Source organism: Lactuca saligna, chromosome 7 (assembly GCF_052625555.1).
Source record: "Lactuca saligna cultivar CGN05327 chromosome 7, ASM5262555v1, whole genome shotgun sequence".
Taxonomy (NCBI): domain Eukaryota; kingdom Viridiplantae; phylum Streptophyta; class Magnoliopsida; order Asterales; family Asteraceae; genus Lactuca; species Lactuca saligna.
Genome location: NC_136423.1, coordinates 52555299 through 52578054, shown reverse-complemented (window position 1 = coordinate 52578054; position 22756 = coordinate 52555299). Strand labels below are relative to the sequence as shown.

At 34.8% G+C, this 22756-nt stretch overlaps 1 protein-coding gene across 3 annotated transcripts; it reads right to left on the bottom strand.

The window, feature by feature from the left end:
• Positions 1-866: 866 nt before the first annotated feature.
• On the bottom strand, positions 867-11501 carry LOC145004120 (disease resistance protein RUN1-like). Of its 3 annotated transcripts, XR_013662275.1 has the most exons (10): positions 10907-11501; positions 9055-10195; positions 8891-8956; positions 8023-8244; positions 7185-7934; positions 6488-7076; positions 6312-6409; positions 5628-5902; positions 5506-5542; positions 1150-1262 (listed from the first exon to the last, which is right to left on the bottom strand). XR_013662275.1 is itself a non-coding variant. In XM_078963016.1 (8 exons), exons 1-8 carry the CDS (start codon positions 11401-11403, stop codon positions 1140-1142), a joined length of 3486 nt encoding a protein of 1161 aa, XP_078819142.1. In that variant the 5' UTR covers positions 11404-11499; the 3' UTR covers positions 867-1139. The 3 variants fall into 3 exon arrangements, 1 of the variants encoding a protein (XP_078819142.1); XR_013662276.1 differs by lacking the exon at positions 5506-5542 and having other exon boundaries at positions 1177-1262; XM_078963016.1 differs by lacking the exons at positions 5506-5542; positions 5628-5902 and having other exon boundaries at positions 867-1262; positions 10907-11499.
• Positions 11502-22756: the final 11255 nt, after the last annotated feature.

The window sequence follows — 22756 nt, the reverse complement described above, 5'->3', positions numbered from 1 at the left end:
TTTATTGTTTAAAATATTAAATATAAAAAATTAAATTTACTAGAGACAATATCATAAATAGAAACCAATAAAAAAATACACCCTTGTGAGGAGCTAAAGCTTTGAATGTTGTTAATAGAGTTTCAAGTTTTGATTTGCATATCAAGTTATGGTTTTCATTGATCTTGTTCTCCAATTTTTCTTTTTGGTATTAGTTTTCTTTTCCTGCAAGGATTGTGATGCATTGGGTTGTACCGGTGGAAAATTCGATGAATAGATAATAGGTTCTGGTGTTGATTCATTGGAGTTGAAGGACGGAAAAAAATGGATGGTGAAGACGTCGATGTCACTAAATATGGAAAAGAAATAGAAGTTAAGGAGGATGAGAGATGGGATGGTGACTAGTGAGATTCGGATTAAAATTTTCAAATGTGGTTTCAGGTTTAAGGTGAGAAGATACAGATATGTAGGGTCTATTAATTTTTTTAATATATAAAAAACAAATAAATAAATAAGAAAATTAATTAAAAAATAAATTAATATGGGCACAATACTCTTTTTAGGTAAGACAGTGACCAAGCACGCAACAAAAATAAATAGTACGGGCTATCCGAGTTTTAAAAAAATAAATTATGGACCAAACATGCAAATTACTAGCTCCAACCCATATTAATATTGTACTCCTCACTCTTAATTAATAAAAACATAAGTTTTTCATTACTTTAAAAACAATATTACATAGTTAAATTGAAACGCAACTAAAACATTACACAAATTAAAATAGGACATCACACTGAAACCTAACAAAGATTTTTTTTTTCCTAATGTTCGTCTTACACTACGATGCTCCCACACCCTCCATTCTAATAAATAAATTAGAAATAAAATTGATGTAAAGTAGTCATTTTCATAAATGTACAACTGGACTGTTAACTTTGACTACTCATGAACAAAAGCATAATAAAATGATACAACATATTTGAAAAAAAAAAAAAAAAAAAAAAAAAAGGAACATTTTTTTTTGCACTATATCCAAAAGAACAGGTATAGGCGTAATGGCGTATAGCAGGGACCAAATTTACATTATGCTTAATATCAATGTTAGAATATTGACATAAAGCACTTTTCTAAGACTTATAATATTTTGGAATGTTATACAGTCAATGTTTTGCCCGCTTCTTAATACAATTTTCCATACCTTTCCATGTAACACTTTTTCTCCTCCGTACCTTCATCATTAATTTCTCTGTGTCGGTGACTTCATCATCTCTCTCACCATCATCCTTTAACAAATCAAAATACAAAGATAACTTCAATTTACATCCAAAATCAAATTAATTTATGCATTTAAATAAAATCAAATAACCCTAACGATTACAAATCATCGGAGAAATCTAAAACGCCATAAGACTTCAACTTGGGTTTTGTTTCATCATAATTTTATTCTTCTCAATCCAAATAAACTTTCGTCTGCAGCTAGATACTTATACTAATATTTGGTTATATTTTTTTTATATATTATAGTTAACTTCAGAACTATAAAAACAGTAGATTGCTGCTATTAACTTTGTGAAAGAATCTGTATGTATCAAATTACGAAAGCTGTTATGTTTGATCAGAAAAACTATCAAACAATATAGAGAGCGAGAAATACAATTGCCAATGATGATGCAGAAATACAATTACGAAAGCTGATACGTTTGTGAAAGAATCGCTTATGTGGCATCCAACCAATGATGATGCAGAAATACAATTGCCAAATCAGCATTCACATTTTTCCAGGTAAAATACAAAAATAAATGGAGTCAACAACTTTAGAAACCTTTAGCTCTCTCTTGTGTAGAAAACTAATATTTAATCTATTCGCCAAGGGGCAAAATGGTAATTTGTTGCAGCTTTGGTCCTTTACACATAAAATGGTAACATTCTACATTGCTAAACGAGAGGTCCATGCCTGGAAACCTGTTGCCTCCATTTATGATGGTATTTAACTTGACAATATTTTAATGTTGATTTGGCAATTGGATTGCCACATCATTATTTAAGTTGTGGAGTCTGTTTACAGACTAGGCAAACCAAAGAGTAAATTACACGAATGGTTCCTATGATTTGGGATAATTTGTATGTTTAGTCTCTAACTTATTTTTCTAACTCAGAAGATCCCTACTGTTTGTTTTTGTTACGCGCTTGGCCCCTACTGTTTGTTTTTGTTACGCGTTTGGTCCCTGTCTTACCGAAAAAGACTATTATTTTAATAGGGAAAAATGGTGGGGTAGGTAATGTAAGGTTAGGAGGGTGGGGTTGGGGATGTGTTTATTTAAATAAGTTAAAAAATCAAGGGAAAAATAGTCTTTTTAGGTAAGACAAGGACCAAACGTGTAACAAAAACAAACAGTAGGGACCTTCCAAATTAAAAAATAAGTTAGGGACCAAGCACGCAAATTACCCCAAACCATAGGGACCATTCATGTAATTTACTCCAGACCAAACATAGGGTCCCATTCCCTAAAGAGCGGCCGGGGATCAAGGGAGAGCCGACCTTGCGGGTGTCGGGGTAGTGCCCCAGGAAGAAAACTTTTTGTTGGTTAGTTCCTTTATCAAATTCGACATCAAAATACGTCATGGGCGAGTTTGATTAGAGCTTATGGCCTTGACCATATTAACATTTTAGATCTTTTGTTCTTATATATAGATCCATAGAATTAGTGTAACCTAAGCTATGGTAGCAGAAATGTAATTCGGTGGTAATAAATAAAATCTCTCTCATGTTCGTCTGTAGATATAACCGATCACTTTGATCACGTGAACCAAAACCACGTTAAATATTGTGGTTTGTGTTTTTTGTTTGCATTATTACTTTGCGAGAAAGCATTTATCGTTTGTTAAAGTGCTTAAACCTAATTGGTGGGATGCCACATAAGCCAAAAAGTTAGAAAAATCAAATTTTAACCAACTCTCCGGTTTAAAGTTCTTATTTTTTTTTTGCAGAAAATCATTAGAACTTTTTTATTATGGGTAAAAAAACAAGGTTGTAAATATCGTTCGGCTGTAGCTAGGCCGGGGTCAAGCGATTAATCGGTTTGGCGGGGATTAATCGGAGACCCTAAACTATTAATAAAACTATTTTAAAACTTAATATATCCTAAGAAAATTAGTATTTGAAAATTTAAAAATTTTGAATTTTGAATTTTTAAAATATTTGTTATAATATTTGAAATTTTGAATATTTAAAAATTTAAAATTTTTAAAATTTTGGTGTAATATTTGAAATTTTGAAATTTTGAATTTTTTTAAATATTTCCGCCTACAACCGTCGATGACTATTAGCCCGAGTTTGACCAATATCGATCAATTTCCGCCAAACACCCCTAATCGTAATCAGACCGTCTAGGCCGATATTTACAACACCAGTAAAAACTAAAGTATATTACCTAGACCGCTAAAAAAAGGAAAATAATCTTTCAAAAAAAAAAAAAAAAAAAAAAAAGTGTATTTCACCCACTTTTCTGAGCAACGTACAACACAACTTCAATTTGTTACACAGTTTATTTACATATATAATAAAAAAGAGTTTTAACATAAATCCAATCCACGGTTTATTCACGTGTGAATAAAATGTATGACTTTATTTTATGTAAAAAAAAAGTTATACTTATATAAAAAAACATATCAATATGAATGTTGATTAACAAAGAATAAAACATTACACATTTTGACATATTCCTATTTTTTTCAATAAATAGCATTCAGAAAAGAATGGCTAACATTCATCCTGCATTCTCAACCTTCTTTTATTCCTCTATGTGTGTGAAGCCAAGAAAATTCTTGGCATGGTGATTTTAGAAATCAATCAACTGGAAATTTATACCCGAGTCAAAGTAGCTACATCAACAAAGTCTTACATTAGTTCAATATGCAAAATGTCAAGCCAGTGAGTACTCCACTATCTGGCCATTTATTTATTATCATCCAACCTCTCTACTCAAAGCACCGAAGAAATCGATGGCATGGCCAATGATCCTTATTCCAGTATCATGATTTGCTAGATCACTTATGTATATCATGGTTTGCTATTGTCCTGACTTATCTCAAACTTCAAGTGTAGCAACTCGATTTATGGCAAACAGCGAAAAGGAATTCAATGGATCTTTAGATACATGTGTGGTAATTCTACTACTTGCTTGTAGTTTAAGAAATCGACAAAGGGGCTATGTGGTTTTCTCGGTTCAAATTTTCTAGGTGGCTTACACAAAAGAAGATATGGTTCTGATTATTTAGGTGACTTACACAAAACATCCTATGAAGGTTATGTATTGACCATTTATGATTGTGAAAGCTACCATATGATCTAGCATGTCTTTCTCAACAATTGAAGTTAAGTATAGGGTTGTTTCAAAAGTGTATAAACAAACCACATGGCTTAGAGTTTTATATTGGTAGATTTGTGGAGATTTATCTTGCATTCCTATTTTCTACAACACTCAAAGTGATATATTCCCTATGAAGGATTCCATGTTCCATGACGGAATGGAGTGCATTGACATTAAACATAACTATATCATAGAAGCTATTGCACAAGACAATATTAAGGTAAGCAAGATAAATACAAATGCCAAGCCCGTCAACATGATGAAAAAGCCCGTTTTGATATAGTTTAAACTTTGTTCTAGTTTAGTTGGTATTTTAGTTTAGACCTTAAGGCTTTTGTAACTACATGTATTTTTCGATTTCTTATGAAAGTTTAAAGGTTCTTTTGCTAAAGACATAACTCTTCTCAAGGTGGAGCTTGTTGGAGTATGCTCTAAATTCCTGTATTGCATGGGAAGTTTCTGCTATAAGGCAACACTTATGCTAAAGTCTTGCAGCATGCATGGGAATGTTTTCTATATAAGACACTGTTTTTGTTTAATGTTGCATTGTGTAGGTTTAGAGATATTTTAGGAATCTTGTTACAAGGCTATAAATAAGCCGTTTAGATGTTTTAATTCATTCCATCATTGTAGCTTTTCCCACATGGGTTTCCATGCAGCTATTTGTCTATTATTGGTATTTTGATCCTTCTATCTACTATAATAAATGAAGGTTTTTTGCTACATGTCCTCTTCTCATTAATTTGGACACATGGCATTTTCTAGAATTTTTAAATTTTTTATTTTCCACTTGTCATTTTATTGTATTTTTCATTTTATTAAATTAAAATTTCACATTTAATATGTAAGGTAATATATATGTAAGGATTTATTAGAAAGGGTTTATATATGTAATGTATTCAATACATTAAAGCCTCATTAATTTTAATAATTTAAAATTTTTCTTATTTTTCTTATAAATTCAAACTTTTCAAATTGTTAAAATTTCATATTTAATTTTTTTTTAAATAAACTCATGTAATACATGGGTCTCACACCTAGTTGTTCAACATATCATAACAAGTTGATCGTAGTCAACCCCTTCACCCAATGTTGCATCATTTAATCGTTTGGACCAACAATTCCATATCACTTACAAAATTATATGATAGAATACCTCATCTTAGGATTTTTGGACCAAGGAGTCATCAAACCTAGCAACATTGGTTTTTCATCATGAGCAGTGTTTGTGAAGAAAAAAGTTGTGGATGGAAAGCATTAGATACTACTTTCCCATACCTTTGGTGGAAGAGCTTCTTGTTTAGCTTCATGGCAGATAACATTTTCCCAAGATGGACCTTACATCCGTGTATTATGATATTGATCTGGATACAAAATATCTTTCCAAACCAACTTTAAGGACTCCTCATGGACTTTACAAGTTCCTTATAATGTCTTTTAGGCTTAACAAATACACCATCAACTTTTCAGGGATCGACGAACCATATACTTGAATCTATTTCGAGGAAATTCATGTTGGTTTTCTCGAATGATATTCTTGTCTACAGCTACACCTAGTACACACATTTAGAACATCTTAAGCTCATTTTAAGCACCTTGATGCAACATCCACTCATAGCTACATTTAGTAAATTTTCATTTGGCATCCGGAAAATTAAGTTATTTGGGCAATATCCTTTCTCGGGAGGCTATGGTAATAGACCCTAGCCAAAGAGTCCATCTTAGAATGGCCAACTCTTACAGCACATAAAAACAACTTCAGGTTTTTTGGGGGCTATATAGCCAGATGCTCACCACTATCGACCAACCATTTAAAAATAATCAACTAGAAATTCAGGAATAGTCGAGGAACAAAATTAGCAATTTAATATAAGAATAAACAAAAAAAAACTCCACAAGCAGTTGCATGAGATACCTACTTGAAAATTGGGAAAAACATAGGCTCTGAAAGTATATACTTACTTGCAAATTGGGAAAAACATAGGCTCTGAAAGTTTCCAACTCCATAAATGATGCATCTAAGTGTTTTGATTGACGAGATTTTCTCCATCCTCGTAACTCTATAGCAACATATGATATAAGTATCTATCAATATTTGAAGCTTAAACTCATCTAAAGCATCAGCAAAAAGAACTTACCTGTAGATGGAATGGTATTACCAACTAACATATTTAACCAATCAAGAGTTGTCGACTTGATGAAATCACGGCGGCAAAGATAGTATTCTCCTGTACTCAGCTTAAACTCCGATAGATCTCCACCAATGACTTCTTCCTCTTTCGTGTAATTTTTACAGTATTCTAGCTCTACTTCACCATCATCCATATACACAAGGCTGGCACTACACCCGCTTACCATCAATCCATTTCCCACAATGACAGACACATTGATTTCATCACCAGCATCTAAAATGTTCCCAATGGGCCAATAGCTTAACCACACTGCATCTTCTCCAACTCTCGGATTGCAATAGACCACAGGGTTGTACATCCAAATAAGATCTTTGGTTGTATTGCTGATTTTGATGAACAAAACCCACATATCTTCTTCCTCACCTGATGGTCTGTATAAGGTGGTTACCTGTAATCCTTGGATCCTGTGTTTCCTAGGACAAGATGGCACACGAAAGGATATATTCGGGGACGATGACATGTACACGGGCTTTGTCATGCTTTGATCCTTTACATCTGGTAGATATGTACTCATTATACCATATTCGTATAGCACCTAGCCACACAATATGCAGAAAAAATTACTTCATTTATATACTTATTAGTTTGCAGAGGTCATTAGATGTGTTTTTGTGTGCATTTAGAGAGAGAGAGGGAGAGATACCTGGACACGCCAATTTCTGTCTTTAGTGATCTCATCACCCACCAGGTCGACCTCAAGATCTTGATATGCTTTGATCCATTTCATATGTCCCAAATCTGCTTCATCAAGTTTTGCTATTGGCACCAATTTGAAAAGGCCTTGAATTTCAGAGATTTTGTTACAACCTCGATATACAAATTCCCGTAATCTGAACCGGGTTGATTCAAATGTTATTTTCTCTAGTGAAAAGCACCAATTTGTATACAGCTCTTCTAGTGTACTTGGGAGACATAGGAGGCACTTGAGATTTGGACAAAAAGTCAATTCGAGTACCCGAAGCGTTTTAAAATTAATGTTATTGGGCAGGAACTCAAATAGATTATTGCCTAAATTCATGTATAAGAATGGCTGGCCACTAAATGTCACTGGAATATAATTGCTTTTCTCAAGGTTGCAGTTATTGAGAAACAAAAAATTCAACGAGTCTGGTAAGGAAAACGACTGTTGTGGAACTTCTTCACCAGTATATAAAGCTCTTAGCCTTAGCAGTTGATTTACATACTTATTCGATGAAACCTTCCACAGATTCTTACACCCTGTAAAATCCAGTAGAGCAAGTCTCTCAAGACCTTGGATTGTTTTACAAACATGAGTGAGATTGCTACAGTTCCACAAAATCAAAGTCTCAAGATTAGGAAGTTGGGAAAGATTGCGGATGCTGACAAGTTTTTGAGAATCTTTGAGATTTAGAATCTTCAGCGAATTAAGAACCTATTTCAAGAATAGAAAAGTTAATTTATCATCATACATTCACAGAAAAACTGTCCAAAAATGAGAAGCTAAAAGGTCAAGTAATAACCGTGGGTGGTTCAAACATTTTCAAGTTTCCATAACTCATATCTATAGCCACCAAGCTGCTCATCAATAAACCGGAGGGTATTGTTGTCAAATTACATCCATGCCAGCACAACCATCTTAACTCAGGAAAATTCTCATAGGAACCCGTGAGTTCTACATATTTGAGCTGGAGCAATTTTAGTTTGTCCATCTTTGCAAGCGAACTAGTTTTAAGGGCTAATGACTGCAAATTTAGCATCAAAAATACGCCCCATAAGTATCGCAACTCAAGATATCACATCTAATATTACCCAACCAATTAATCATGAACATCTTCAGACTTACTTAATTATAGCTTGTAATGGGTTTATACTTGTAGCTAGTTTTGTTTCAAGTTCAATATTTTGTTAGCTTCATGAATTAATTCCATTCCAATACAAATTAACAGGCTTATGTCAGAGTTATCACCTCTTTTGATGGAATGATCAGAATTAAACGAATCACAGAAGGGAATACAATGTAAATTCTAGAGGAACTTATTAGCATTCATCAATTCCATTTATTAAACCTTATTTAAACCTCTGAAAATCGTAACCAAATAGTCCATTAACAAAATATTCAAATGTAAATACTGTCTTTCCATAAAAAAAAAACAAACAGAAAAACCACCATCAATTAAATTAAGTTTTGAATCCATAATCCCAGTCAAAGAACCCCCTTGAAACCCATGTAAAGGTAGACCATTCTCTCTCTTAAAACCTTATAACTAACTAGAAGAAAATCAAAGGAACAATATATCTTTAATGACAAAGAAGTGAGGAAAAAAGTAATATCAACTGATTCCTAACAAGATTAAGTATACCACATATTAATTCACTTCTTTTGCTTACATTGGATCTCTTCCATTGGCTGAGCTTTCGCATGTCAAGTGCTAGACCTTCAATTGTTTCTGAACCCTAATGAGAAAAGGCAGGACATGAGAAAAGTCTATCTAGCATATATGAGGTTGTGAGAGGGAAAATAAGTTTTTAGATACACATAAGAAGCATCATACCTGTCCTTTTCCCAACAAACGATAAGATTCATTATTTTGAAGGACTCTACTACGTTTTGCAGGATCTTTAGACTCTTCAAGAACTATCTTTCTTCCCATCTCTCGAAGCAGTTGATGCATCACCAGTTTCTTACTTGATGAGATGGATAGAAGGCATCTATTAATGAGGGTCATGATCCCAGCTTTTGCATGCCAATCATGTTCCAATATCTTTACCACATAATCCTCATATTCACCAACAAAGAAAAAAGCAATATGCAAAAACAACTCTCTGTTACTTGCACGTGGTAAGGAATCAAAGCTCTTTTGAAGTATACCTTGGATTTTATCATCAAGATCTCCTCCTACTGAATTAAGTGAATTCAATGTACTTCTCCAAATCTCTATTATGCTACTTCTTTTCCTTGGGTCTTTAGCATTAACAAATAGAGAAGAGCCCAGTACTTTAAGAGCTAGTGGGTTTCCACCACAATACTTTGCTATCTGAACAGCAAGCTCCTTAAAACCTTCCATAGGAACTTTGGATCCAAATGCATGAAAACACAGAAGCTCTAATGATTCATGGTCATTTAACAATCCAAGTTTGTGCACTTGGCATCTCCAAGATATGGACCCAAACCATGCATGTATATCTAGAAGTCTAGTTGTTATTATGATCTTGCTTTGTGTATGGAACGCCCTTCTTCCAAGTAAAGCATCTAATTCGTCATGTTCATCAATGTCATCAAGAACTATAAGCACTCTTTTCACTTGTAAGGCCTCCTCAACCTTACGTGTACCCTCAAAAACACTGGATATCCTTTCATTCTTGCCCCCTAAAATGTCTGTGAGAAGTTGTTTCTGTAGCCCAAGCAAACCATGAGGCTGTTTGTAGTGCTTTCCAATCTCTTCAAGGTAAGAGCTGCTTCCAAATTTTTGCTTGTTTGAGTTGTAAATGAATTGGGCCAGTGTGGTCTTGCCACTGCCTCCCATGCCACAAATTGCTAAGACATTAGCACCAGATTGCTCATTTTTCAACCAGGAGTTGATATCATTAGCTCGAGAGTCCATTCCAATTAGATGAGCTGGAGTACTAACTAGTTTCATATCTAGTTTACAGTCAATTGCATCAACAATTTTTGCAATAAAGTCTGCTTCAGACCTGCAAAGAATGAAGAAAGAAAAGAAAATGATAACATTCAGACCATTGCATTTAAACTTCTTAAGAACTTAACTGCATCGGTTATAGTGCATGAATTAAAAATGCTTCAGGAAATTTAATATTCTTCCTTCAACTACTATTAAACCCCTAAAAATGAACAACTGCTGAGTGTATAGGGATTTGATTAAACACTGAATTGAATAATGACATGCCACTACATACAGGCCAATGAGCAAGGTTGAGCAAAGTGCCAAATGGGCAAGTTGTTTCATTAGTTGGTATCAATGCCTGTGGCAAACCGCAAATACCTGCTATGTTATCTTTTGTTTTAGTTACACTTCACTCATATGCAGATGAACGTATGCATGTTTTATAATTGTAGTAAACTATGCATAAATAAGAGGGAGAATGGCATAACATCTATGAATATGCAAGTATGTAAACCAAAAGCTATTTCTCCTTTTGATTGGATATTTATTAAACAAAGCTAAACCATCATGTCAGATACATGAGTCCAAACACAATAAAAATCTATGAACTTGATGTTCTGAAAAGCATACCTGAATTCGATCATATGCTATGCACAAATTACGATACCTTATCAAACTTAACACTTGCAATTAGCAACCAATTAGCATAATATCCTATTTGTATTAATCAAGAAGAGTTTCCAAAAGAACAAACTATAAGAATGAATAGAGAAAGTATTACCCTGATACAACCATACCAGTCAAATCAGCAACCTCTGAAAGGGCTACTTTCCATCGATTGACATTATACTCCGTCCATTTTGACCCTTCTACTCCGTCTTCTACTTCAATCGCGAAACTTTGTCTTTGGTACCTGATATCTGAGGGATCGACATGGTAGAAAACTGGTAAAACAAAATGATTAAAGCTCCGCCGTTGCTCAAGCATCAACAAAAGCTCGTCAAGGCACCAGCTGGAAGTCGCATATTTCTCCGACAATATAACTATAGAAGCCCTAGATTCTATAATCGCTCTCTCGATTTCTGGCTTGAGTTCGTGACCTCTTTTGAGATCATCATTATCCCTAAAAGTGCGGAGTCCTGCTCGTACTAGCGCCGCATAGAGATGATCTGTAAATGAATTACGAGTATCTTGGCCTCTAAAGCTTAGAAAAACGTCATAGTGGATACTATGATCGCTATGATTTAGCAGAGAAGCCGATGATGAAGAAGATGCCATTGAAATTAGTAGATGATCAGTCGTTGTGAAGAAAGGGAATATAAGGCATCGAAAGTCAATGTCTCCGGACAGTTTCAGAAATGTTAGGTGCCAATAGGCTGTCATCAGTCAGTCAAACAACTGTTTGTCAACGCCTTTCTATTACGTAGGTATGGTTAAGAACTACAAAATGGTGAGTTGTATTATTTATTAGAAAATTTCAGAAATGTGATATAAATTTTTTCAAGTTCGTTTCATGTGCTTTAAAATTTTTAGTATTTGATCTTTATTACTTAATCCATCATCTCTAGAGGGTATTTTTGTCATTTTATTATAAACTTTAATCTTGGTCAGTGGCGTAGCTATACCATGTGAAGGTGGGTTCTAGGACCTACATTTTTTCTTTTTTAATACAAAAATTCTATATAAAAAAACATAAGGAATTACCTTATTTTTGCTAAAAAACCTACATTTTCATACTTTTTCCATTTCATTTATATAAGGAACCACCTTGATTTTGGTTCTAGATTCGCCATTGATCTTGGTCCTTATTGCTCACTCTCTCATCTTTTATCTGTTAGCCGAAGAATATTTTCATTATTTCAATACCAGTGACCATTTATAAAATTTTGTCGTATTATATATATATTAACCACTGTCAAAATGTTATATACCGTAGATACTACAAAGCACTGTAGCTTGAAGACTTTGTTCTACTGGCATACTCCTTCTCCATAGTTTGTTATACTGTACTTGAATAGCTTTCTTCTCCCTCCTCTTCTCTGACATAACACCAATTTGTTCTTTTAGAAACCTTGATTTTAAAACTCTCTCCTATCTATCTTCGTATTCTCTCTCCGAATAAAACTGAAGGTTCTGATCCTTCATTAGGGGTGCCCATTTTGGGTTTTTTTGTTCCTTTTTCTGAAGTTGAGCCATTGCACCAATCACCAGTATATAATTGATAATTTTATCTATATTTTCTACTATTATTCATTTTTATATACATATTTGACATAGGGCGATATTTTGTCAAAGTTTGGCGGCTAGTACAAGTCTTGGAGCCATAGTGCGTCATGGCAAGCATTTTAGAACATAGATTACCATATTATGATTTTTTTATTTATTATTTAGGCAGTGTACTTTGAACATATATTCAAATGCTTTAACATTTTGATATCATTTTATAATGTCTAATATGTTTTAAAATTGGGATCCGCTTGTGGGGGTGTTATATGTAAAAATTAGTAGGGGTACTTTATTTATTTGTTTATTTTAGCATTCTACTTCCATTTCTTATTGTAGCATTAACTGTAACATCATGTTTCCTTCCATCTTTGGACCGTGGGTCGGAAGTCAATTGTGTAAGGCTTTGAGCTTTGAGGAAACAAGGTTTAGTCCTTGTGGAAGGAGGTAATGTTTGTTAACAGATTTAACCCTTGAATTGTGTTTTGAGGCGAAGGGTGAAACGGGAAAAGTCATAAGTTGAGTTCTTGCATGAAATATGGATTTTAGTCGAGAAGTTTTTGGCCCAAAATAGTTAGATGATATTGTAGAGTTCTTCAATACCTTTTCGTGGATATAAAGATCGCCGAAAACGGAGTTGAAACGAATAAGTTATGGTTGTTCGAAGTTGGCATTTGGGGGAAATCTAAGCTCACGACGTGAGCAACTAGAGCTCATGACATGAGAAGCGATTAACCATAAAATATTATTTTAACTGTGCTCACGACATGAGCATTAACGGCTCGCGATGTAACGCCCGCAGATCCGGGCTAGTCAATTTAGAGACAATAAGCATCAAAAATGAGTTTTTGATAGAAGATTATTTAGAAAGATTAATCTTAGTCAAGTTGTAGTATATGTTACAAGGGTTCAGTACATATAAAGAATGCCAAAATCCGAGTTATAACAAAAAAGTTATGACTCGTCGAAGTTTTTCGGCAAAACCGGCACGGCACCGGGAGACGTAAATAGGGAATTTACGATAAAGAACTTTTTAGCCTTAGTAATCTAAATAAAAGTCGTAGAATATGTTAAAATGAGAGTGTCCATGAAAAGAATGCCCAAATCTGACTTTGTATGAGGAAGTTATGAATTTTCTAACATTTGGCATAGCAGTGCACGGTCCGAAACTTGAATTTTAGTTCGAGCGGTTTTTGGCCTACACGGCGTAAATGAGAGTTGAATATCTCATTAATAGGAACTCAACGGTAAAAAGACAGACGAAAACAGAGTCTGTATCTAGAAGTTATGAATTTTACGCGGACATTTAACAATATAATCTCCTCCTACTGTTAAATTTAAGACCGGTCGAGAATTAGCCAACTGAGTCTAAATGAAAGTTTTAGATCTTGTTTTTACCTACGCACAGATATAAGGAATGTCGAGATTAGAGATCCTATGTTAAAGATATGGACGAAATTTGGTCCCTACTCTTCGAGGGCGATAAATTCGATACAGTTTTGTAAATCTAAGATAGAATGGGAATTAGTTGGCGGCATCTAAATGAAAGTTGTGGTACTCGTAAATACCAGTGTGTGGATATAAAGAACGTCAAAATGGAGTTCGTATGAACGAATTACAAATTATAATAGCATATTTATGTATTAAGTACACACACACACACACACACATATATATATATATATATATATATACACACACACACACACAAATGTATATATCATTAGAAAGGTATCGACGATGCGGTTATTATAAGACTAGTGTTGAGTACTTTCGACATTAGTTTAGTACAAATATCATTAAATCTATTTAAAATAGTATTATGAAGGGGTGTTTAGTCGTTTATATAACTATAAGGTCATTAAGTAATTATGGAGGGTAGTTTTTGTAAATTCAATTACTATAAATAAGAAGTTTGGGCTCTCATATTTCTTGCACCATTCTCTTGATTCAAGAGTCTTTCTCTTCTTATCCCCTGACCATTTCGGTCCCTCGTGATTCGACTTCTCTTTCTGTAGTTTTAGTATAGTAAGGTGAGCGCTGAAGTGTTGCACGAATCTTTCTTAGAAAGATTCAGCGACGAAGTTCTGCCCCTGCAGAGCCCGACTCCTAGCTAAAACCCCCTTGTAAGTAAGTTATGCTTACCCTATTTTAATATAGCTTATATTTATATTAGTATTGTTATTATGATCTTATAAAAAATATTTGAGCTATTATTATATAAGTGTCGTTATAATATCTTTTTAACTACTCACAGTACAGGGAATCTGGTTTAAAGGGTCGCATAGGGTTGTTGGATTTCAGAAGTGTTATGTGCCAAAATGGTCCTGCCCTCCGGTGTTTTATGTCTGGCCCCTGTCTGTACATAGTGGTTGGAAAGTATTGTTTAAACATTTATATAATAATAATAAGACTAATAATTAGTCACGGTAAGTATTAGACTAAAATCTAGTGGTAATAATACTAGGTTTTGTCGAAGGAAATTATTTTAAAGTAAACAAAGCGTTATCCGAGTACCGAGTCACCACTTTATCAAGTGAGTGCATAGTCCCTTTCATCTTACACATAGATATGACGTATTTTAATATAAATTGCATGCTATGTGTGCATATTGTCTGAATACTTGTTATCTATGTTGGGTGAAAGATTTTTATACATGTTTTAAATGATTTAAATTGTATATGTATTTTATATCTACATAATATGTTGGGTAAAACATGGGTAGATGAAATATGAGTTGGATGATGAGTTGAGAGGTGATATAGACCATGAGGTAAGGGTGAGAGGTAGACGATGTGAGAAGCCTTGTTACCAAATGTTGGCCCCATCATCTAGCAGAGTATGGATGACAACCATGGACTATTCTAGATAGTGGAACACTAGCAGGCTCACAAAACCTGTAGGTGTTGTGAACGATGTGTTCACCTGGTGTACTCTAAACCTTGGCGATCATGCAGACTTGATGCCTAAACCCTGGTGACTATGCAAACTTAGTGCCTAAACCTTGACGATCATGCAGACTTGATGCCTAAACTCTGGTGACTATGCAGGCTTAGTGCCTAAACCTTGGCGATCATGCAGACTTGATGCCTAAACCCTAGTGACCATGCAGACTTGGAGCCTAATCCCTGGCGACTATGCAGACTTAGTGCCTATTGTGTAAACCGTGGCAACGATGGACTTCGTGCTAATTCCTTAGGAATAAATAAACGAGGAATAGCTGATTCTTAGGGTAGATCCTTAAGAGTAAAGAAGATAATGGGGATGGGTAATTGGGTTGATTGTTTGATGTTTAAAAAAAATAATTATATTATTGTGGGTTGAAAACCCTATGTACTCACCAGGTTTCCCAACCTGACCCACTCAGTTTATTTATATCATATGTGTTGATATGAAGTCACATTACACTGAGAGATTAAGGAGATATAAATCAGTAGTGATAATGAATGTAAGTTATGTTTATGCTTATGTTTCTGTATTGACGATGACATCCCAAATGTTTTAAAATAAGTAAAAATACTTTTCTTCGGAAATGCTTTGATAACGTATTTATCATGTTTTGCTGGGAACAAATTGCGCAACATTTTTATCAAAAGATGTGCTTTGATTTTCATTAAGCATAAACATAATCGGTCTTTTCTGGCCGTGAAAATGGGTATGCCACACACGACATGAGAATTATGCAACCCAAGCCCACGAAGTTTTAAGGTTTTCAACATATATAAGGGTTGGTTCTGTATTTTAGGGAATTTTATGAGCCTACATCATGTCTAGATCATCTTGAGAGAAACCATGGCCTCCCTTTCACCATTTTGAGCCTCCCGTTTCCTCTTCCATCCATTTATGAAGATTTTGGTGCATTTCTAGCTTGAAGAAGAAGAAATAAGTACTCTAGTGGTGGAGTGAGCAAAGTACCATCATCATCATCACCATCTTTTCCTGCTTTTGGACCTTTGTAAGTATCAAAGGCTCCAACTATATTGCTTATTATTGATAGATCTAGAGTTTTTTCCATCATATTCATGTTATTTCATGCTTTAGTGAAGTAAATCCATAAAGTTAGCTACTTTATGGATTCTAAGAGTCCCTAGATCATAATATTGTTCAAATCTGAAAGATGGTATGTATTTGAGGCATACATGAAAGATTGAAGCTTATTTCTTCACTTTGACCTAAAAAGAGGTTAGATCATGCATGGTGCACACATGACCATAAAGGAAACATTTTTATGGACCTTAGGAGTCCATTTTATCTTATGGATGAAATGGGTTCAAGTACTTAATGGTTTAAGGACTTAAAATAGTAACCTTTTACCACAGTCAACTCTCATGACGTGAGATGCTAGATCTCACGACGTAAGATGCTAGATCTCACGACATGAGATTCGAGGAGCCCCTATTTTTTTAAGATCATTGAAGCTCACGGCGTGAGGAAGAGTGTTCACGTCGTGATGACGACTCAAGTGAATTCTTTAACTGAGTTGACAAGGTTGGACCGAGTCGAGTTGGAATCAGACCGAGAACGATGTCACGATGTGACCAAGGCCTGGTCACGACGTGAGTGTCAGCTAATGGGAATATTGACTGTTGGGTATTTTGGATTGTGTTGAGACTTTGGTTATTTGGTTAGATAGGTGACGGCTAGAGCTGAGATTCGGATTTAGGACCCCATCAGTTATCATTCAGACTACGAGGTGAGTTTTCCTCACTGTACTTATGGGTCGAAGGCACCAAGGTCGGTCCTTTGGATTGATATAATGGTTTACCGTATGTTGCTATGTTGTAATGATCTTTAAGAACTATATCATGGTATATAGGATGTTGCTATGTTGTAGATATTTGTTAGATCTATATCTTGGTATATAGGATGTTGCTATGTTGTAGTGATCTGTTAGATCTGTATCTTGGTATATAGGATATTGCTATGTTGTAATGATCTTTTAGATCGACATCCTAGTATATAGGATGTTGTTATGTTGTAGTGATTTGTTAAATATGATTATTGTCTGCTGACTGGTTATATGTTATGTATATGTGAACATGTTATGTGTGGTTGGCTTGAGGCGGACCGGTGGAGACTAAACACCAAGAGGTCGACGGTGGCCCGAATAGACTGAAGGCATGTGAGGCGGACCAGTCATGATGAAGGCCTGTAGAACAGTCCATATAGGCTGAAGGCCCGATGAGGTGTCCGGTCATGCTGAAGGTTCTATGAGCGGTCCAGATAGTTTGTAGGTCGGCGCGACATTCCAGTCAGGCTGAAGGCTCCATATGCATGTTGTTTTTTTGTTTTATATATATATATATATATATATATATATATATATATATATATATATATGTATATATGGTGGTACTTTGGGGAAACTCGCTAAGCTTTGTGCTTACAGTTTCAGTTTATTATTTCAGGTGCTTTAGATGATTGTGGCAAGGCGAAGGCGTGGTCGTATACATCCTTAGTTTTACTACTGATTGGATCTTGGGAGGCTCTGATTTTAAATCATGTTTTCGAAAATGGTTTTGTAAACACTTTTATTAGTAAATGGATTGATTTTGAAAAGTTTAAAATTGTTGAAATTTTTGGGGTGTTTCAAGTTGGTATCAGAGCCTTGGTTTGATTGAATTAGAAGAACACATATGTGAATCCAGTCTCAAACTAAGGAATTGTAATGGTTGTAAATATGATTTCCAAATTGTTTTCAAAATTAATTAGGAAAGGATGTGATGTGTGCAATCAGTCGGAGCCAGTAAGTATACCCTAAGTTACCATATTGTTATTTGATATAGTGGTTGAGAAGTATTGTTTAAATGTTTATATAATAATAATAATAATAATAATAATAATAATAATAATAATAATAATTAGTCACGGTAAACATTAGACTAAAATCTAGTGGTAATAGTACCAGGTTTTATCGAAGGAAATTATATTGTTAAGAAGCGGAGCGCTGTCCGAGTTTGGAATCATCACTCTAACAAGTGAGTGCATAGTTACCTTCATCTTACACACACACATACACACACACACACACACACATATATATATATATATATATATGTGTGTGTGCGTGTGTGTGTGTGTGAAATATATAATATAAATTACATGTTATGTGTGCATATTGTGTGTGTTTATGATATCTATGTTGGATGAACAAAATATACACGTTTTATTCGATTTAAATTGTATACATATTTTATACCTATAAATTACAATGGTTAAAGATGGGTAGATGAAATATGAGATGGATGATGAGAGATGAAGGATGATATAGATCAAAAGATGATGGTGAGAAGTGGAAAATAAGAAAAGCATTTACCCAAGCATTGGGCCCGTCATCTAGTAAAGTATGTATGAAAACCACGACCTATTCTAGATGATCCGGTGGAACACTAGCAGGATCGCAACCTATAGGTGTTGTAAACGATGTGTTCACCCGGTGTACTCTAAAAACCTTGGCAGCTATGGACTTAATGTCTCATAAATGAACACTGGCAGCTATGGACTTAGTACCTTATAAATATACATTGGTAGCTATGGAGTTAGTACCTTACAGATGAACATTGGTAGCTACAGATTTAGTACCTCGGCAGCTATGGTCTTAGTGCATGTTAAATAAACCCTAGCAGTGATGGACTTTGTGCCTATTCCTTAGGACAATCCTTAGGAATGAATGAGTGGATGATAGACGATTCTCAGGGTAGATCCTTAAAAGCTAAAGAAGATAATGGTGATGGGTAATTGGGTTAATTGTTTGCTAATAAAACATAAAACTTTATTATTATGGTTTGAAAACCATGTGTACTCACCAAGTTTCCCAACCTAACCCACTCAGTTTATTTGTATCAGAGGTGTCGATATGAAGCTACATTACACTGAGAGATTAAAGAGATCACTAGTGTAAATAAATACAAGGTCTTTTTATGCTTATGTTTCTGTATTGACGATGACATATCAATGTTTTAAAATGAATAAAATATATTTTTTGGGAAAAGCTTTGATAACGTATTTATCATGTTTTTTTGGGAACAAATTCTGCAACATTTTTCTTTAAAAGGATACTCTGATTTTCAAATGAAGCATAAACAAAACGGTCTTTTCTGGTCGTGAAATTGGGGATATCACACTTTTGGGCCTCAGTGGTGATGTCAGTTTGGGTTTGAATAGTGCAGACCTCGGGTGTGTTTGTTGGTTTTGAGGTCTCGAAGCCTTTCTCAAGGCTATACATTTGAGTTGCGGTACTCAGGAAGGAAACAGTTGTTATGGTCGGCTTGAGGATTCTAGTTGGAAGCTGAGTGGTTGACATATGGATTGGGGGCTAGTTGGTTGTGGTGATTGGAGATAGTAGGACAAAGTAGGAATACGCAGGAGGATTGATGTGGTACAGATGCTTAGTGATGCGATTACATGGTATGTTTCCCTTGTATATTGGTAGGTCAGGTACCGGATTGACAGTCAGGATTGCAGGCAAGGAATGTATGTCTTCGATAGTAAGTTGGTGTTTGCTTATGCATTTGCATGAAATCATTAATGTTAAAGGTATTTATGATTGGAAAATTTCCTAGGGTCTTCATCTAAAATTCAGAATCTCTTAGGGTTTGCTTTGTAATGCTCAGGTTTCTATCTAAGCATTAGTATGATGATGTAATAGTTAGGGTCAATAATTGTAACCGATTTTGAAGTAATTTGAGTATCATATGATTTATGTGCATTATATGTGCTAATAAAGATATAATAAAATAATAATAAAAATCAGCATAAAAAATAGACTGAAAATCTAACCCAATATCTATGAAGAAAGTTGAAGTAGTCATATCAAGGATTTCGGGAATATAAGGAACGCTAAAATCCGACACAACCTAAACGAGAATTGAAGATCTCATTAATAGGAGCTCAACGATATAAATACAGACAAAAACGGACGTCGGATGATAAAGTTATGAATTTTTAATGGACTTTATCTATCTAAGCTTGTTAAAATATAAATTTAAAAATAAAGTGAAAGTTAGCCAACGAAGTATAAGCGAAAGTTGTAGATTACATCGCCACTTACGCTTGGATATAAAGAACGTCAAAAACAGAGCTTGTATGCGAAAGTTACGAAATTTAGAAGTTTATTAAATTATGGAAGGATGCAAGGGTGACACGTGGCCAAACTAGGGCAATTCCTTTCTCTCCATGGCTTCGCTTCGGATGCTGACACATGCCCCCTCGTAAGCGCAACGTAATGCTTTGGATGCCCCGTGTACTGCGTACGCCCAATGTACTCCGAAGATACGCCCAACGTAGTTTGAAGCCTCAGCCTATTAATAGGTGCGAGGACCACCTCATTTTCTCACACCTTTCCCATTCTTTCTCTCTCAATACTCCCAAACTCTCTCTCCCATTCCCTAGCACTTCCCAAGTGTTATAGGTGAGTCCCGGAGTGCCAGAAGGCTCCGATAAAAAGAGCTTTCGACTCAGAAGTGTTGCCACAGCAGAGCCTGACTCCTAGCTAAATCCCCCAGTAAGTGAGTTATACTTACACTACTTTAAATATAACTTGTGTTTAAGTTCATTATTGTTATTATGACCCTATAAGAAATACATGTGCTAAGTATTATAAATTATACAAGTGTCATTATAATACCTTTTTAACTGCTCACGGTATGGGGAATCCGGTTTGAAGGGTCGTTTGTGTTTGATTTTGAGCATTCTAACACTCCTATGGTGTGCATGCAACCATAGATACCTTGGATATCTGTTTTCTCTATTATACATGTAAACTTTGATTTTTCCAAGGTATCATCCTAACTAACATACTATAGAGTACATACATTACATAAATCTAGTTAGATGACTTACCTTTGTTGTAGCTTTGATTCCTTAAGATTTTGTGAGCCTAGCACCCCAAATGTGATGCCTCAAATGCTTCACACAACACCACCAACAATGGAGGACCTTTAGATAAGATTTCTTTGCTTCACAAATTCGGCTAGCTCTTCACACACACTCTAGTGGTCAATTCTACTAGGCATGAGATCTCTTATATAGTGTGTTACAATTAGGGTTTCACCATGCAAACCCTAATGCACATGAATTTACACATTCCTTATGCTCAATGAGTTTTAACCTCCATGGAGTATCCATGGGTCATCCCATGGGTTTAGCCCAACATAAAGATATGGATCATAAGCCCACTTTATAAGAGTGAATGACTTACACAATCAATCCACATATATTTAGTTAGTCTCTTTTGATCACAAAATTAATTTCAAATTAATTCTTGATCAATACTAATTAAATAACATGATTATATATTAATATATTAGAACTTATAATATATTAATAAATCATCAATATCCTCTTCTCATAATTCCATCCTTACAAATTGTTCCGGTGCCATGCAACCCAAATGGACCATGCTAAATCGGGTCGAGTACATACCAAATATAATTATGGACTTAGACACCTTATCCAACAGTCTTCGAATTGAATAAGTCTAATAATTATAGTTGCAAGTACAACTTCAGGATCTGACTAGCAATCGTAGCTCTTAAAAATCTTGTGGAACAAAGACCGCCATTTTAGATAAGTGATCATATAATCCTCTGTACTCAAGATATCAGTCAGACAAATACATGGAACAACTCCGTACATATTGTCCAACATTTTGTTTCCATATTACCTATTTGTTTGATATAGAACTTAATCGAACACATCAATTTAGTTCTGACCAATCCCGACACATAAGTCAAAACAAAATCATCGACGGGTCCCATGATATCGCTTTTAATCCTCCAAGGACTAAAAGGAACAGATGACTTCGACTCATATGCTTGTACTAACTATTCATCAAATTGTACACAACAACATGTTTTATATCATCAAGTTATTGATGAGTTTTCGCACTATCAATGTACAACCAACTCATATCTCTTGGTTTGAAGACTTATATGATATTACCGTCTCACGATCGCTCGAGATAAATTCCATGAAGTGATAAAAGTGAGCGTGGGTTGAATCCAATACTCAGACCTTATGAGCACTCATGAATGTTGTAGCAACCATTGCTATGTCTAATATAATTTGGACAAATCTACAAATCCAATTCATGACAACCTTGTTTTAATACCTACTTCCAAAGTATGATTGACTGTGGATAGTTTGAATAATATAATTATTCTGGAAGTCAAAACATGCAAAATGAAACAATAGTAAATGATTGACACAAAACAGTACCATACTAGTAAATAAAAACACCTTTTATTTAAACATCAAATGTCAATTACATTTCAACTAGTACAAGTTTCGAAAGCTATCTAATTACTAAAACTAATATCATCCTTCAGCCCAATGCGCCTTGCATGATGTAAATGCTTAACCCTACTCAGTACCTTTATGAGGGGATCTGCTGTGTTCTCATCTGATG

What these genes read in the sequence shown, in the direction of transcription:
- LOC145004120 (XM_078963016.1), bottom strand. Translation starts at nt 11,403, where the DNA reads ATGGCATCTTCTTCATCATCGGCTTCTCTGCTAAATCATAGCGATCAT. An exon ending in TAATACCATTCCATCTACAG is followed by an intron (nt 6,410 to 6,487) that starts GTAAGTTCTTTT and finishes ATGTTGCTATAG; the next exon opens with AGTTACGAGGATGGAGAAAA. An exon ending in ATGTTTTTCCCAATTTGCAA is followed by an intron (nt 1,263 to 6,311) that starts GTAAGTATATAC and finishes GATTTGTTAAAG; the next exon opens with GATGATGGTGAGAGAGATGA.